Genomic DNA, 16,750 nt, shown 5'->3' with positions numbered 1-16,750 from the left:
GCGCTTGCCAATGGTTCAAACTATCAACACCCAGATGAAGACATCATTGAGCGGATGCGCGCGAGAAATGATGTCTGTAGCACCCAGGAAGCAAACAGCCCCGAGCACCTCGCGCCTCCTTTACCTTTAACGCCGATAAGTTTGCACTCCGATGTTCTCGCCCGCAGTCTGCCTGTACCAGCCACTGACCCACCTAAGGCGGCTCCTACCATCTCACAAACACATCCATGCGCGAAACTCTCGTCAGAAGATCATATCTGGGAAGAGAAAGCATGTAAAGGCATCGCTCACAAGGGGCTGAGCTTGGACAAAGTCTGGGATAAAAAGACGTGGAAGCAGAAAGCCAACAACATCGAACGATTGAAGTTGCTAAAGGACGATGGGTACGACATCAAATCTCTACAGGCCCCGAAGACATCCGCAGATGCAATAATCGAGGCTCTACTGGCTCACGTCAAAGTACGGAAGGAGAAGAATCTGGATCTTGCAGCTTCTACAGCACTACATTCATTTCCCAGTGAGGAAGTACCAGAAGTAAGGAAAGAAGATAGCTATGACCCCATTCTAGCGAACGATGACGACACAGCGGATGCGGACCCCAAGGAAACTGAAGACTTTGTTCCATCGGATGCGACACCACATGGTGTTCCAGAGTTTGCGCACGATGAACCAGAATCGCATGATGAACCCGAATCCCACGACGAACCAAAATCGCACTCATATATCCCGCCCCCCGTCGCAGGTCTGAAACGCAAGCATACCCATGAGGATGAAAACCAGCCTGATTGGCACCAAGACAACCCACAAAAGGAACTTCACGAAGTCTACAACACAGCAAACTCCAACACTCTCGTCGATTCGCCGTGCACATGCAGGAACGCTAAAATGGCGCGAATGATGACAAGGGAAGATTTTGCCAACGCCTTCGCACAGCAAGCTGCGTTCATATACAGTCGACAGATTGGTCGTGAAATCTTCCGCTACGCTAGAGAGAAGAGAAGGATATTCCAAGACCCAAAGTCGAAAGAATCCTTCAACATTTGTATGGCGTCGTGGAGACCCTCACGGATCATCTTTCAGTCGCCGCCATCGGTCGCTCGACAGTCCTGTGAGCCGCATGTGTATATCAGCGCGCAAGCTATCAAGCTGATGATGTGGGAGCTTTCGCACATCGCTTACGATCCTTATGAAGATGGTAGCTGGTGCATCACGGATCCCGACGAAATTGAAGATCGAAAGGGCGATGGATTGATGGAAGCATGCAACCCAGTAAAGGACGAATTTCGATACAAGATCCGCATTTTCGAAACTCCAACTTTCCCTATGATCATCGAAGGAGAGACCATGGCACTAGTTGGTCTACTAAGACGTCTTCGTAAGAGTGGTATCAGCTACTACCACAAAGGACATTATGATCCGCAACGGATGGAGGTGGTCGCGTATGACAATGAAACCAGGCAATTAAGTGATGCCACCGAGTCTGCTTTGGAGGAAGCGGAAAAGATATTAGAGGCAGGACATACCCATGGTGGCATAGATGTCCATATTGGGTGCTTGGAAAGCTCAGACTACCTAGATGATTTGTTCTAGGTCAAGAGCGCACGGAGTAGTAAATTCACTGTGACCCGTCTGTAGCTCTACTAGTTGCTTGGTAAGAGGAACTTATGACGATACGATAGTGAATGCGACTCGCGGCCCGTGCTCAGCAACACTTCAAGACCCGCACCAAACACTCCCCTCGTTGCCTTAATGTTGCCTTTGTGCACCCCCGCTCTCTAGCCACTTCCACGGCGAGATTGCAATCGTGAAATCATTCAATCATTTGATCCCTCTCATTCTCCTACCGCGACCGCAATTTTGAACCCCAGCTACACCCAAAATGCCAGTACGCACGCGCAAGATCGGCGTCAACGATAAAGACAAAACCGCACTCGCCTTCCCTGTCGATGACTTCCGCCGTCATTGGGTTTCCGGTCAGGTTGGGGGTGGCCGCAACACCGATTCAAGAGTCGCATTCAACCAGCAAGACAACGGGTTCAAGCACCTAAAGCTCACTGTCGCAACGCTCGTCGACGCCAACACCAACGAGGCACCTGACTTTTCCAACTTTGGTCCCGAGGAAGAGGTGAAATACTATGGGATGCTGCGCAACAAGCTCAGCCTGGCCAAGAACTACATACTCAAGGAGAAGGATCTGTCTCTCGACCCAGACCGATTCGGTGCGCGCCACGAGCCGGCGGCATTAGCTCTCTCTGCTCCGCCTATCATGATCGACCTGTATTCTCAACACATGATCCGGCTCCTCCTTGATATCTCAGCACAACTTCGCCAGGTCAGCGCTGAGACTCCGGCGGATGAGGTTGAGACCGTGCTAGAGGGGCCGATGAGAGATTACTTGGAGTTTTGGGAACGGTTACAGAACAGTCTCTCATGGCAGCTTCCCGGAGATGATCACGAAGCTAGGATGGGCGAGGCGGACAGGGCCATGAATGAGGTCTTGGAGAAGTTGGTTGAGCCTTAGCATGTGGACGCATAAGGCAGCTTGGCAAGTCTACGGGGGATGAATTTACGTTAGTCATGCTTGCAAGAAGACCAGTTGACAGCACTCATAAAAATTATGAAACCCTTCAGCTGTAGGAATGTTTTTAAACACCATTTCCATTCGCAGACATACAACCAGTAGCAAGAGCCAATTGTCCAGTCTACCCAAAGCTTGTCATCATCTAGCCTTTGGCTTGCAGGTATGACCAGGCGAATAGCTGGTTTGCTGGCTGCTTGAATGCTTTCGGTATATAGTTGCTCGATGTTGACACTGACTTTGCAAGCCCATCTTCGGCACTCTGTGTCGGCCCAGTAACTCAGTCAACGGGGGCAATGAATATATTTTCTGTTGTCTGGGGGCTACATGCTGCATTTCACGCGCTAGTTGCCTGGCTACTCTCCTCTGTCAATATATAAATACTGGTTCCTGCTCCAAAAGGCCATCGTGGCGAAGCTCAACTCAACTCCTCGATCGAAAGACATTACATCGAAACGCGTAAGTCGGGTCACCTGGATCGAATCGTCAGATCGGAATCCTTGAAGTACCAGTTCCCCATCTCCGGATATATACAGGTAAAGAAAGGCTCTCTTCATTCTTCGACCTAGGCTAACTGTTAAAGTCGTACAAAACGAGTACACAATATGGCTTCGACCACTACGATATATCCCAACACTCTTGAGGGTGTCAAGGAATTCTGCAAGGGTCGCAAAGCTCTTGACCTCGTCCGCAGCTTTAGCACTACTCCAATCCCAGGCGCACCGGCAAAGTGGGAGAACACGCTGGGAGTTTGTCTAGACCTCGAATGGTACAACCAACCTCCCGACAAGCCAATGGAGATAATCAACGAGGGTGGTCTCGTCGTCTTCCCAATGAAGAAGCTTCGTGGCTGCAAGAGGCCAAGCGATTTCGAGGATCTCATTCGAAACTTTGCGGTACATCACCTACGCATCGTGGAGACGTGTCACATGCGGAACAAGGGGAAAGACAAGTTTGGTATCCCTTTCGGTGATACCGAGCTGAACCCAAGGTTTTGTCAAGCGCGTTTCGTTACGAAATCTGAGGCCCAAGCAGTCCTGATCCAGTTCCTCGATAACCAGCGCTGCGACGATGGGTCAAAGAGACCAGTAATCTTCTTCGGTCAAGGCCTGAACAATGATGAGCGCCAACTGAAGGAGCAATGGAACCTTAACACGGCTAAGCTTGACAGCATCGTTCTCACGATCCGATCGCTTGGGACACTGGCGAGCCACGCCGGTATCGTCGCTGTCCCAGACAAAGAACGCGGTGAGAGCTTGCCGAGGTTCGTCGAGCTTCTTCGTGGGTTCCAAATCGATACAAGCAACATCTGGCTACACAACAGCTCAAATGATGCGGTTTATGAGACAACACTGTTCTTTCTCGTTGTCCTCTTCCCAGTTTTGTTTCCGGGTACGCCTGGCAATCAATTCCCGTCGGACTGCACCATCGCCGACCGTTCCATCAACGACATCTGGACCGATCTTGCTGAGGAGAAGAAGTCTATCCCGCCTCAGACGTGGGGCACAGCTCAGTTTTGTTGGTACTGCGAGAAGGCAGACGTGCATGACGCCGACGCGTGCCCTGTAAAGGAGACGATCGAGTGCAACATTTGCGCGAAAGCACCTGGTCCTGAGAATAAGCGCTTCCGCAGCAAGCAATATCGCTTTGGCCATCAGACTAGTCGGTGTACCCATCAGTTCAGGCACTACATCCCACCCCTGCCTGCATTTATTACCGACAACCTCGACCACGAAGAGCAGCGTGCTGTCTCGCGAGCCAAGGCAAGTGACGATGTTGCGGTCGGTGGGCGGATTCTGTTCGACAAGCTTCTGGCACCTGGGTACCCAAGCAAGATTGGCGATCGTGAGTTGGATGCCGAGGACGAGCGTCGCGCTGAGGAGGACAAGATGCTGTGGAGCTTGAGCGATGCTGATGACGAAAAATTCGCTCTAGATGATGAGTAGTACAGCATTTGACGCGTGTCAATCGAATCGACCGTGGGAGCACATTCGATCGCAGGCTCGGGGCTTATGGACGAGAGGAGGAACGTTTGCTTCTGTACAGCTGTTTTGTTGTAGTATTAGTAGTCAGCCATGACAAGGTGTATAACATTTGTTCCAAAGTCTGTTATCGAGCTCGATCCTTTTCCATGCTTGCAGTGTTGGAGAGAGTGAGCCCTGAACCGCTCTGGCTGCCACCCCTGGTAGGCCGCTGCATGGCCAGTTGGTCGAGCATTAGGCGCTTCATGCTACCGATACTGATCGTAGCCTTTGAACAAGACGTGTAGTTTGGGACGAGGAGTGTGCACTGGAGACAGCTGTTGAGATTGTGGCTGGGTGGTGGTATTGCGGCCGCCGGTTGCGACGCGTCGCAAAGTTTCGCCGAAGCGATGACGTCACCCCCCATCCCCGATGCAATCTTCCCCACGTGACCTCAGCCATCTCCGGACTTCCAAGGTTTGCCCCTCCGTTCCATATGGCACGCGCCAAAGCACTCCCGCTCGCAACACCTAGGCGCTAGCTTCTGAGAACAAGACTCATTACACACACTAATACTATCAAACATTCGTCGCGGCCTTCCCAAAGTCAACCATCCCGAGGTCCCTCTACAGATCATCTACATTGACAAAAGTGTCGTTGACAATACCCTCCACCTGCTTTCCGAGTTCACTATCAATATCAACACTTACGCTCTTCATCATCTCTCGCCACAGCTCAGACCTTTGGATATAGTAGACTTCTTTTAGGCACGCCAAGTAGTGTTTCCTGTCACCGTCGGTTTCTCCGCACTGCTGGTGGTAATAGATGAGTTCGTGTTGATGGTGCAAGACCGTGCGGACCAGCATTTGGGCTTTCCCTGAGATTATAGGCTTCGAGGAACTGTCCAAGATGATCCTGTAACCTGTGGGAGGTGCCCCTTCAAGCTCAAACCCGGGTGTGCTGCACAGCTCTGGGTAAGGGTTGACAAATGCATTTGTGTCATCTACTCCCGCTTGTGGGCTGCCGTGCTGTGAGGCTTCTGCCTCGTTAATGGCAGCATTCTTGATCATTTTAAGGTGTGAACGGAGGCTCCTTAAAACGAACAGAAGTTGGCGTTTCGAGATCGGTTCGGGCTCCTTCGCTGGAGCTGTGTGTATACGGAGGATATCTTTCTTTTTGGTGGAGCTGATGGATCGCGGCTTTCGCTCAAAGTCACCACCTATGATTGGTGTTCCTTCGATGAGTCCTTGATCGATGCGCTTATTGCGACTGGCGACCAAAGCCTGAGTCAAGTCCATTGCCGTGAAGTCTTTCCAAGGCGCATTGCCATACACACTGACGTCTTCGCCCGCCTTTTGTAGTGCTCTAAACATGTTGCCCTTGTTAGATCTTCCTACCCATGACCTGGCCGTCCAAGCAGCATCAGGGTCTGTGCCTCGCTCTCTTGATACAGTTGGGGTTATGGCAGTAGATCTGGATTTTGAAATGGAAGAGAGAGTCAGAGATGAATTAGACTTGTGAACCTTTCCTTGACTTCCGGATGGTGCATACGCTGGCGCATCTTGATTTGTGGTCGACATGACCGGACGATAGAGTTGAAGATCTAGACACTAGTTTAGCAGAATACTTAGGGTTGAGAGAAGAGTAGATCAGCATAAGGTCTGGTAGGGTATAGTTAGCATATAGAGTGACCAATTATAGTCACGAACCTTCTCTCTCACTGGCCTAGGTCATTGGCAAGACCCCCGTCAGCGAAAACACCAGTTCCCACCAGGTCTCAGTCACAGATTGTTGTGTCCTTTCACTGTGTTTATCTTAGAGCACACGAGACATTCAAGAATAGCTCTTTCTACGAAACATGACGCCTCGCGTGATAGCGGCCTCTCTTTCACTACATCGAGACACGATATCTCTCATCCATATCTAACCTCACTAGCGCCCTCCCTGAACCAGTCATCGCTAGCCAGCCCTTCATCAGCCGTCGCATAGTTTATAATCGTACTCTTCGATGTTGTATATGCATTGTAAGCGTCGATACCGTTCTCGCTACCCACTCCTGAGCTCTTGATGCCACCCCACGGAGAGCTTGGGTCGTTACGATGATGCGTGTTGACCCAGCAGATGCCACTCTCGATGCTCTCTGACACGCGGAAAGCTTGCGAAAGATCTTGCGTCCAGATGGCTGCGCCTAGACCGAATTCGCTATCGTTCGCAAGCTCAAGGGCCTCTTCTTCAGTGTCAAAGCCTACGACGACAATGACGGGACCGAAGGCCTCTTCCTTCCATATGCGCGTATCGACAATCTTCTTTGTAGTGCTATCCGTCAGTATTGTTGGTGGATAGAAGTAGCCTTTCGAGAAGTCGGTATCGTCCAGTGAAGATTTGTGAGTCATCCGTTGGCCACCTGTGACAACCGTCACACCTGCATCCTTTGCGTCGTTGACTAGTGTCTCAACGTTGCTGAGCTGTTTCGCCGATATGAGGGGACCCATCATAGACTCCACATTCTTCGGTGAGCCCATCCGCCTCTCAATGCTCTGCACCTTGGCTTTCAGCTTCTCCACTACCTGGTCGATGATGTTGTTCTGCACGATGATACGCGTCGCTGCCACACATGTCTGGCCACTAGCTATGAAGCTTGCGAACACAATGCCGTTGATTGCAAGATCCATGTGCGCTTTTTCAAACACGATCAGCGGAGCCTTGCCACCAAGTTCGGCGGTGTAATGTGCCAGGTTGCGTCCTGCGATGGCGCCAATGGCGCGTCCTGCTGGTGTGCCGCCAGTAACATCGACTTTCTTGATGAGCGGATGCTCCACAAGAGCCTTTCCGGTCGTGATGCCGTCGCCTGGCAACACTGAAAAGACGCCGTCGGGCAAGCCGGCCTCTTTCAGAAGCTTGCCAAGCTCAATGCTGGTGAGCGGCGTCAGCTCGCTTGGTTTCAGCACAATGGAGTTGCCCGCGGCTAATGCGGGTGCGATCTTCTTGACAGCAATCAACATTGGGTGGTTGAACGGCGTAATTTGCGCGACTACACCGAGCGGCTTACGGTCAACCCAATTGTGTAGTTTACCGACGGTTGGCAGGACAGAGCGCTCTTCGGTTCGTATCAACGCGGCGTAATATTTGAACCATTTCGTAAGAGTCGGAACTTGGGCATTCATCTCACGGATAGCGCGTCCGGTCTGCTGTACCTCCAGCGCGATAAGTCTTGGGAGATTCTTGGTCAGAAGTTCTGCGATTCGGTCGAGCGTGTCCGCACGCACATGGCGCGGGGCTTTCGACCACACACCCGATTTGAAGACTTTGTGTGCAGTTTGAACAACATCCTCGACATCAGCCGCAGATGCAGCATGACAGTGCGCGAAGACCTCCCCAGTCGCGGGGTCTTCAACAGCGAGCCTGTGATGCTGTTAGCAATTGGGGTGGGTCACGAATGATGGGTCCCGCTAACTGACTGCTCCGCTCGACCTTCCACCTCTCTTCCTTCCACCCACATCTTGTATGCGTTCCCCATATTGGTCATAATACGCCTCGTAAGGAGCAATGTGTGCTGCAAGAGTTTGGAGATGGCTGGGAAGTTGAGGTGAGTGAGTCCTTGGTAGCGGAGGTGGCCGACGAAGAGTGGACCTCAACGATAAGTTAGCGGCGGCTAGAGACGTTTCGGCATCCAGAGTACCTTCCAGATTAACGACATGCTGGATGTAGTATTAAGCAGTATCAGGGTTCATTTTAGAGGGATTCAACATCATCGATTATGATTATAATACAATAATTTGGGTATCTTTTCCAATTTCGCCATTCTCAGTTGACCACCATATTATAACAACGCCTGGAGAGACCCGGCGAGTACAAAGCGGAACCAGATGACAATTCCACTATTTCAGATATGGCGCGAGGCTCGAAAATGAGAGAAGTAATCATCGCCGCCGGAAGCAGAAACAAGGGAACTTTCATTTTGTCCTGATCAACCTGGAATTCATGTCAATCCAAGCACATGTCTTCCCTTCTCGTTACCCCTCCCACAGTCCAAATCCCTCTTCACTTCACCCTCAGCCCCATGTGTCTGCAGAAGCTCAATCAACATGCTTCTCTCCTTGCCTTCAAGTCTCACCGCTTTGAGGGCAGACTGTAGTGGCGTACGTCCATTCTTCGCCTCAAAGTTCACGTCCACACCAGCTTCAACAAGGTACTTTGCTATCGCAGACGCACCAGGCGTCCTGCAAGCAAGATGAAGTGGCGTTTCTCCATCATGATCAGGGTTGTCGATCGAGTGACCCAAGGAAGCAAGGTAACGGACAGTGGCGAGCTGCCGTCCTAATGTTGCGGCATGCATTGCGGAGTAGTACGACGATGGTGCTGGATTGACACGAGTAATGTCAGCCCCGAAATCCAAGAGAAGGGTAAGAATGTCTGGCGACATTTCGTACGCTACTCGAATGAAGAAGTATCCGAATTCTGGGTGCGTCGCCATGGGGTTTGCGCCTTCCCATATCACCCTCTCCACTTCGGCAGCTGTCGCTTCCGCTGGTATGTTTGACAGGATTCGATCTACCGCCGCCCTCTGGTTCGGCTCCAACTCTTTTCGTTTGCCCTTCGTCACAGCTATCCGGTCCGAGGTGATCTTCCTATGAAAAATGGAGACGTCTGAGCTGGACAGCGTTGATGTGTATTTTGATGCTTGTTTTGATGCGTGTCTAGACGCAAGTTGTAGCCGAGTACTCGCCTTCCCTGAGAGATCAGTACACCAGCTATATGACTTTTTGAGTCGAGATTCCGGTGGTACTAGTGTAGGACTGGATGCCGCGCCGTCGTCAGTGTAGAATGTACCGCGCGATGGGGTGATGTCTTCCCGGGATGGCGGTATCAGAAGTCGCCTGGGAACAGATGTTTGTTCAAGTGCGGAATAAGAGAGAGTCTGCGCGTCTTCAAAGGAGGGAACGTTGGCGAGCCATGTACCAATGCCGTCATTAGCGCTGTTTCGTGTTGAAGCTTGTTCGTGGGGGCTCTTCCTGCCGCTTCGAGGCTCCTCGCCAAGGGCGGGCTCTAGGGAATCTGGACGTGGGAGAGTAGTCCTCTTTGCTAGTTGTGATGCAGACGGCCCGTCCCGTTTAATAGCTGTGATACATGATCGAAGCAGACGGACAGCCTGTAATAGTGAAGACAGTTTGTCGCGTGCTGTTTGATTCACGTAAATCTCATCTGTATCCGTCTTCTTCAGCAATTCATCGCTTTGCGTGATGAGATCGCTGACAAAATTTTGAAGTAACGAATCCATCGTATCCTGTTGGCAAAGTCTAAGCTGAGTCAGTTTTCGTGCAATGCTCAGTCGTTCCTGGTGCAAACAACTTACAATGCGACATAGTCTAGACACAACTCTAGCACCACCTTTGAGGCGTCAAGATCATGCCGTAGATTCACCAAAGGTCCGTCCTTCAGCACACGCCAGTCCTCTTTTGGTTTACTACCACATGAGAGCTTAAGAAAAGCCTTATGCAATCGTTCACAGGTATCGTCGCATGAGTCCAAAACTCGCGAGACAGCATCGATCAGAGACGCCGGCAGCTCGGCCCACTTTGCCGAAAAGTCGTCTTGCGCAATACTCAGCCCAGTTCTGATCATGAGCAGATCACTGTTGATCTTGTTCAGATCGTGACGAGCATCGCGGAATTTGCGAGCAAAGCTGCTGATATCCGGGATGACCTGTTTTGGGCGTTAGCGCGTGTAGGTGCAAAGTTGAACATCTGAAGCGGCTACCTGGGCGATCGAAGTTCCTAGCGCAGCGCATCGGGCAGCGACTGTACTAGGACGCGACATTAGTTTGGATGCGCGTTGACAAAGTTGATGCTAATATGCACTTTGAAAAAGACGTCGAGGGCGTGGCCGGGCTGTCGTGGCTGTCGTGTTTGTTTTGGGGACGGCGATGCCTGTCGGCGATTTTGAAGGTGTGTTGGCTTGGTCGGAGCTGACGAGCTTGTCACATCGTGAAGTACTGGCGTACGGCACGGATCTCAAGCTCTTGCGTGCCCGCCGGTTACTTGGTGGCCCACGACGTTGGATGCGAAAGGGGGGAGACACAGATCACGCTCAGTTTAGGAAGAAAATAGGCTGCGCATTGTTTGAGGGAGGGTTGGGTGTTGTTGGGCTTTGCGTCTCCAGAGCGGTGGCTAATGCAAGAGACCTGCCTCAAATTGCGGGAGTGCAGGTGAAATTCCCCGTCTCCGAAAGCCACCAACGACTGGGCTATGGTGTTGCCATGCCTGGGGGAATAGGAGACAAGTCGCTATTGTGGGTTAGGCGGGGCGGGAGGCGCGCAGGGGAACCCGGTAGTGGAAATGAAGCCGACTGGGCAGTGGAAACATTAGATTGTCGCGTCTGCGAATGCGAGGACATCAATTTCAATTTCGCATCTTTTTTTCTTTTTTGTACATACTTGCTGCACAAGCGACTCAGTCAACAATGCCAGGTGGCAAGAATGAGAGGTAATCGACCGGGGCGGGCTCTATCCCATCAGCTTGCGCAGTGAGTCGCACCACGTCACCTTGCCGAACCTCAACACCTCTGAACGTGATGCGCGTCGCGGAGTGCCCATCGAGATACACGCTCGGCGCGTGTCCCAGCTTGTCTTCCAGATCCCCCACCCAGCTACCCACGATCCGATCGCCAACCTCGAGTTCGTACTTCGCTTTACCTCCAATCAAATCGTAGTAATTGACAGCGACGTCGTACGTTCCCGAGGCGAATGTGACATTAGCGGTCGCGACGCCCGTTGTGGAGTTTGATGTGGTGACGATAGCCGTATAGCCGGAAGCTGTCTCAAAAGGGCTTACGGCGTAAGTCATGAAACCTTCGAGCATCATGTCTTCCGCCTCAATGCGATACGGGTGATTGCCCACGCGCTGGTTCTCGTCCGCTATCTGTGAGAGATTGTGGTAGAACTCGTTGATCGCATCGCGCCAAACTATCGAGTGGCCAGCTTGGAACGTTTGCCTGAACAATACATGTTCATATCGCTCATCGTCGATCTTGCCCTTCAAGGACTCCCATTGCCCGACAAATTCCTGCGCAACACCAGCACCTTCGTAGTGAGCGTCGTAGAAGTGCTGAATCACAGTCTTGTTGGATTTCAGTCGCTGTGTATACGGAACGTGATGGAACCAGAGCAGTAAATTGTCCGGCGTCGATTCAATATCCTCATAGATTTGAGCAACCTCGGGCGGGTATTGTCCAGCATTGCCAGTGCCGTTCTTCACGGTGCGGTCCATGCCAATGCTGAATGCATCGGCGCGCGTCCATTGACCCCACCCATTCCCGTCTTGCGAAGCAGGGTTTGGTCCAAAGTGTGTGTACAAAATGTCAGTCAGTGTCTGAATGCCGAGATTGCCGCTGTAGTTTTCATATGCGGGCCACGACCTCATGGACATATCGGTGATGGTTTCGAGCACGTCCGTGTCAAAGCCAAATGTCAATCGAATCCAGTCTTGCAGGATAATCTTCGGGTCAACGGACGCGTCCCAGGCTAATCGACCGTACGCATACAGGTTGGACATGGCTAGATGTGAACCTAGCCACGTCGCATTTGATCCAACTCCTGTCACGCCTGCATAACCACCCAGTGGTCGTTTGAAGCGCTCACCAGTGATGATGTCTTTGACTTTGGAAGACTGATTGTCAGACCTCATATCAAACTCCAGGATCTCTTTCCACTGTGGGGCCAGATAGACTAGGTGGCAATTCTGGCCGAGATACTCGGGCGTGATCTGGAGCTCGATAGCTGTGCTCGTGTGCCGTAAAGATCCAAACAGTGGCGATGCTGGCTCCCGAACCTGGAAGTCAATCTGTGGGGAAACAGAGATACGTTAGTCTGCTCTTGGATAGATAGCGTCTGTAGACATACCGGGCCGAACTTGATCTGAACAACTACGTTGTCGTCGAACTTTCCATCTAAATGCTGAAAGAACTCCAATTGCGCATTCGCCCTGTCGTTGTACCAGTTGGTCTCATTGATGTGGTTGTCATAGACGAAAGCGCGGAACATGACAACACCACCATGGGGTTTAGCTGCCCTCGCGAACATGTTGGCGCCGTCTGCGAGTGTTCGGTTGTAGGTCAATGGACCAGGCTGTCCTTCTGAATTTGCTTTGACGAGATAACCGGCCATGTCTGGAACCTTGGAATAAATCTGGTTGGTGATGTTGGCCCACCATGCATCTACCTTCGGGTCTAGAGGATCGAATGTGCCTAGACTGGCATTCGGAGATGCGAAGTTGAGGGATATGCCAAGTTGCACACCCCATGGTCGCATCGCATCAGCGAGTCTACCAAGGCCTTCCACGTTGCGATCGTTGAGTAGCGTAGCGTTTGCGTTGACGTTGTTGATGATGGCCCCGTTTACACGAATTGATGCCAGCAGACGAGCGTATTCAGCAACCCGTGTCGTGTTATCTACGACAAATCCGTCCCGGAAGAACAATGAAGGGCCAGCATACCCTCGTTCGATACTGCCATCCATATTGTCCCATTCATTTGTCCATCGGATGGGTACTTGCGGGTTGTATACCGTTGAGGCAGCCGTGACGTTATCTTGCGCGAGCTGAGAAAGATATTCAAAGGCTCCATAGAGAGCACCGCGTTCATTCTGTCCGATGATCATGACTTTGCCAGGGGTAGTTGTGCTGAGGAAGAAACCATCTTCGTCCAGGTTCTCGCATTCATCGATGCTTCCGTATGCGGCTACGTAGGCGTCCCATATTCCGACGATGATGGCAGACTGACTTTGGTCTGCCGTCGAGCTGACGTTGAGCTTTCGTCCGATGATGCCCTCTACGCCTCTCTGAAGCTCTTGGCCTGCGGTGTAGACAGGGCTCACTTTCGTGCTGTTCAACGCGATGATCGCCGGGGGTACCGATTGTGCGCATCGCCCGTCCGGTATAGGAGCATAGCGCAGCCAGCCTTGTGAGCCATCTTCGGCTACAGCAACGCCCAGCACGCAAAACAAGGTGGTGAGTAAAAGTCGCATGATTGAAGCCAATGGATAACGGTCAATATCCACATACTGGCCGCCGTCCCCAAGATCCTTTATAGGTCACCATGCTTTCTCCATGATCAACACGTCATTAGCACATTTACGGCAGCAATTGTCGTGACATCTCTCACCGAGGAAGCAAAACGAGGTCTAAGGGTCGCACCGTACTTCAGGCTAAAAGCTGGGCGCAAGAACAAGATCAGTTAAGCGTGCGGAGGGCGGCTCAAGCTTTACTGGCTGATTGTGGGGATGAATGGCGGGGATCGGAGAGATCGGCAACAACTGGCTGAGAAAGTCCGCCGAACCGGTTAACAGCCGATGGTAGTGCGTATTCCGATCATTGTACGCGTGGACGAAAGCGCCGCAGACTTGATGGTATGGAAGACGGTGTATGGTGGAATTTGACGATGGTCAGGACGGAGACGAGATGGTGGTGGCTTCTAGAATTTTTGTGCCGCAATTATGAGAGACCTACTAGGGCAACTTCGACGTCATCAGCCATCTCGCCCAGGACCGACCGCCTGCAGTCTACAGATGATCAAACCCTTCTCATTCATTTGCGAACTGAGCATGACAATACTCGGTTGAGTTCTATCACTACCTAGGTACATGCGCGTGGTAACGAGCCTGTCGCGTCCCTACGATCATACGTCCAGGCTATTCCAAGGCTCAGAACTAATTGACAGGGTCGCGGTGATGCTGATCGATTATATTTGTCAAAAGTGTCCATGAGAATTCTCATCTTATCGTACTTCGCGTTGATGGCCTTTACCTTGTCGCGGTAGCTTCTCGAGGTAGCCTCGTTGCTCTCACTCAGGTGCAGGTCCTGCCCAGGTATACATCACTCTCACGTACCGCTCTTGTAGCCTTACTCTATCACTTCATACACTTCAAATCTGCCAGGATCTCTCTCTGTATAAAGCTCTCATCTCTTTGAGGTCCAGACCTTGCCTCTCATCGTTTCCGATTACTAACACACTTTCTCGGCCCTTTTCCCTTGTCTCCGGTACACTACCTTGTGCGTGCAGCATAACTTTACTATTGGTGGAATACTAATCAACCCGTCAGAGCTCACAGTTACTGGTACGCGGTGCTAGACTGCAAGAATCTCCTACCATGGGATATACCAACGTCAACAATCCCATCACTATCGATGAAAGCGTGACGAATTGGTACACACAAACCGTTTCCAGGCAGGCACGGTCTCTCATACCCGATGATTTTGAGAAACTCCCAGCTTTCGAGACCGTCAAGTTCAGTCATCGCAAAAGCTTTGGTCCAATGGTCGACACCCATTGGCCACAGGACGCGTCCGAGATGGTACTTACTCTGGGCACCTTCGACGCCCCGTCTCTGGACTTCAAGCCTCTGGTCTATATCTACGTACATTGATTGAAAAATCACCATATCGGATACTTTTATGTCAACCCAGACTCGAGCATCTATCGCGTGCAACAGAGCAGTCTCCAGCATGTCGATATCGATGAACCGTTTTGTGACGTCGGAGACCTCTCAGTTGGCAAGCAAACTTTGTGCAACAGAGTACGAGCGATGGCGTTTTACTACTTCTTAGCTGCTGGTTACATCGACGAGGTAGGTGACTACAATCATTTCTGGCTCGACTTTAAACAGGCTTGCGCATGGATCGCAAACAAGGGCAGCCGTCCAAAGCCTCACGCAAAAGTCCAGAAACAGGAACCGGAAACCGTACTAGCTTCCGCTGCGACACTAGTGCCGATTCCAGATAGTACTGACTTAACGCACGGCACTGTCGCATCTCAGAAACGCACCGGCGATGATGAACCCATGCCAGCAGCAGGTAAGTTACGAAGCCTCTATTCCATCTACCTTGATAAACTAATAGATGACAGCGAGAATTAAGCGTCGCGACTACAGTCATATCGTACGTACGTGCAATGGCTTGGATGACGCTCAAAGCTAAATTTCTTATAGATACACCCATCACACAGCAACATACGGCGATCAGTAAGCCCAGAACATCCAATCATGACAAACAGCGCAGAAGCCCGGCTAGCAGATAGCGAAAGATTAACTGCTCAGCCAAGATCAGAAAGCGACGCGCAAGCCAGGGCTGTTGAACGGCTCAGAGCACAGATGACAGTAAACCGCCAGCTCTCAGCGCAAGTCAACGGCCTCACAGCGGAGATAAGCCGAGTTAAAAACGAAAGCATGTTCAGTCAAAATGCGTACCGCGGCATCCAAGTTCAACACGATGAGCTGGCAGAACTACACGCTAATACGCTCAACAACGAGAACGCTCTTCGCGATCAGCTCGGTCAAACTCAGGCACGCTGCGCACAAGCTGAGAGGCGATCAAAGGTGCTGGAGAAGGAAGTGGAGAGTCTCAAGCAAAGGATGAGAAGAGCGGGAGAAGCGTTGAACATTTCGGCTTTTTGAAAGGTGGAGAATGATTGATCTGGGGGTATTTGAAGTATCGAAGGCTCATGGCGTTGATTTGGAAAAGTTCATGTCGCTCACGGGCACCCGTGGGTTTCCATTGCTGGGGTAGTGGAGTTTGCGGGAGTTTGGCGACGAGATTCAGGATGATGCTTCATGAAGTTTGGGATTGTTTTGCGCGACATACCTGGTTTTCCTTCGGGGAAGGTATTGACTAGGCTTGTTTTGGGAATGTCTGACATCGAGCAGGAAAAGATTGACGGGGCTATGCCTTATCGCGCCATCCATACATGCAGTCATGTCTCTCAAAGTGGAGCAGCTAGTCTTTCACCTGAAGCTATACCTTTACCTTTGTCTTGAGCATACTGAGACCCCAAGAAAGTGCACCAACTAGGACTTGAAATCCTTCCATGATCATGCATGCACAGCAAGCGCAAATAGCAAACTCACAACGGCTATAACATCATGCTTTCACGCCTATTTTCTTCGTCATCTATACCATGAGTTCCGCACCTCGCACCACCACTGCCAACACCGACAATATCGACAAAATTGTCAAGGCGAAGAATGAATGGAAAGGAGTCTACGAATCCCTCGAAGAAAACCCGTACCACGCTGGACACATAGGAGAAGAAGCACGGAGAAGGAAGAGATTAGAAGAGGACTTGCTCGTACCGGCTCTCAAAACAGCAGTGAAAGATGCGAAGGACACCAACAAGAAGCTGAAGGAATGGATAAGCGTAGTAGGCGTTGTGGGTGAGTTGTGGG

General features: G+C 51.3%; 6 protein-coding genes across 6 annotated transcripts; 3 read left to right on the top strand and 3 right to left on the bottom strand.

Moving 5' to 3' along the window:
• Positions 1 to 67: 67 nt before the first annotated feature.
• J4E90_005575 (uncharacterized protein) lies at positions 68 to 1,590 on the top strand (the record flags this gene model as incomplete). Its single annotated transcript, XM_051435128.1, has 2 exons — positions 68 to 72; positions 168 to 1,590. 2 exons carry the CDS (start codon positions 68 to 70, stop codon positions 1,588 to 1,590), a joined length of 1,428 nt encoding a protein of 475 aa, XP_051291152.1.
• A 289-nt stretch (positions 1,591 to 1,879) lies between these two features.
• J4E90_005574 (uncharacterized protein) lies at positions 1,880 to 2,521 on the top strand (the record flags this gene model as incomplete). The annotated part of the gene is made up of 1 exon (XM_051435127.1): positions 1,880 to 2,521. The coding sequence occupies one exon, from the start codon at positions 1,880 to 1,882 to the stop codon at positions 2,519 to 2,521; it is 642 nt and encodes a 213-aa protein (XP_051291151.1).
• Positions 2,522 to 3,183: 662 nt separating this feature from the next.
• J4E90_005573 (uncharacterized protein) lies at positions 3,184 to 4,524 on the top strand (the record flags this gene model as incomplete). The annotated part of the gene is made up of 1 exon (XM_051435126.1): positions 3,184 to 4,524. The coding sequence occupies one exon, from the start codon at positions 3,184 to 3,186 to the stop codon at positions 4,522 to 4,524; it is 1,341 nt and encodes a 446-aa protein (XP_051291150.1).
• A 641-nt stretch (positions 4,525 to 5,165) lies between these two features.
• J4E90_005572 (uncharacterized protein) lies at positions 5,166 to 5,912 on the bottom strand (the record flags this gene model as incomplete). Its single annotated transcript, XM_051435125.1, has 1 exon — positions 5,166 to 5,912. One exon carries the CDS (start codon positions 5,910 to 5,912, stop codon positions 5,166 to 5,168), a length of 747 nt encoding a protein of 248 aa, XP_051291149.1.
• A 540-nt stretch (positions 5,913 to 6,452) lies between these two features.
• Positions 6,453 to 10,356, bottom strand: J4E90_005571 (uncharacterized protein; the record flags this gene model as incomplete). The annotated part of the gene is made up of 6 exons (XM_051435124.1): positions 6,453 to 7,941; positions 7,998 to 8,112; positions 8,683 to 9,163; positions 9,731 to 9,836; positions 9,893 to 10,242; positions 10,297 to 10,356. 6 exons carry the CDS (start codon positions 10,354 to 10,356, stop codon positions 6,453 to 6,455), a joined length of 2,601 nt encoding a protein of 866 aa, XP_051291148.1.
• A 632-nt stretch (positions 10,357 to 10,988) lies between these two features.
• Positions 10,989 to 13,558, bottom strand: J4E90_005570 (uncharacterized protein; the record flags this gene model as incomplete). Its single annotated transcript, XM_051435123.1, has 2 exons — positions 10,989 to 12,377; positions 12,437 to 13,558. The coding sequence occupies 2 exons, from the start codon at positions 13,556 to 13,558 to the stop codon at positions 10,989 to 10,991; spliced, it is 2,511 nt and encodes an 836-aa protein (XP_051291147.1).
• Positions 13,559 to 16,750: the final 3,192 nt, after the last annotated feature.

Source organism: Alternaria incomplexa (genome assembly GCF_024043165.1).
Source record: "Alternaria incomplexa strain BMP 0042 chromosome Unknown scaffold_7, whole genome shotgun sequence".
NCBI lineage: Eukaryota > Fungi > Ascomycota > Dothideomycetes > Pleosporales > Pleosporaceae > Alternaria > Alternaria incomplexa.
This window is presented reverse-complemented; position numbering and strand designations above follow the sequence as displayed.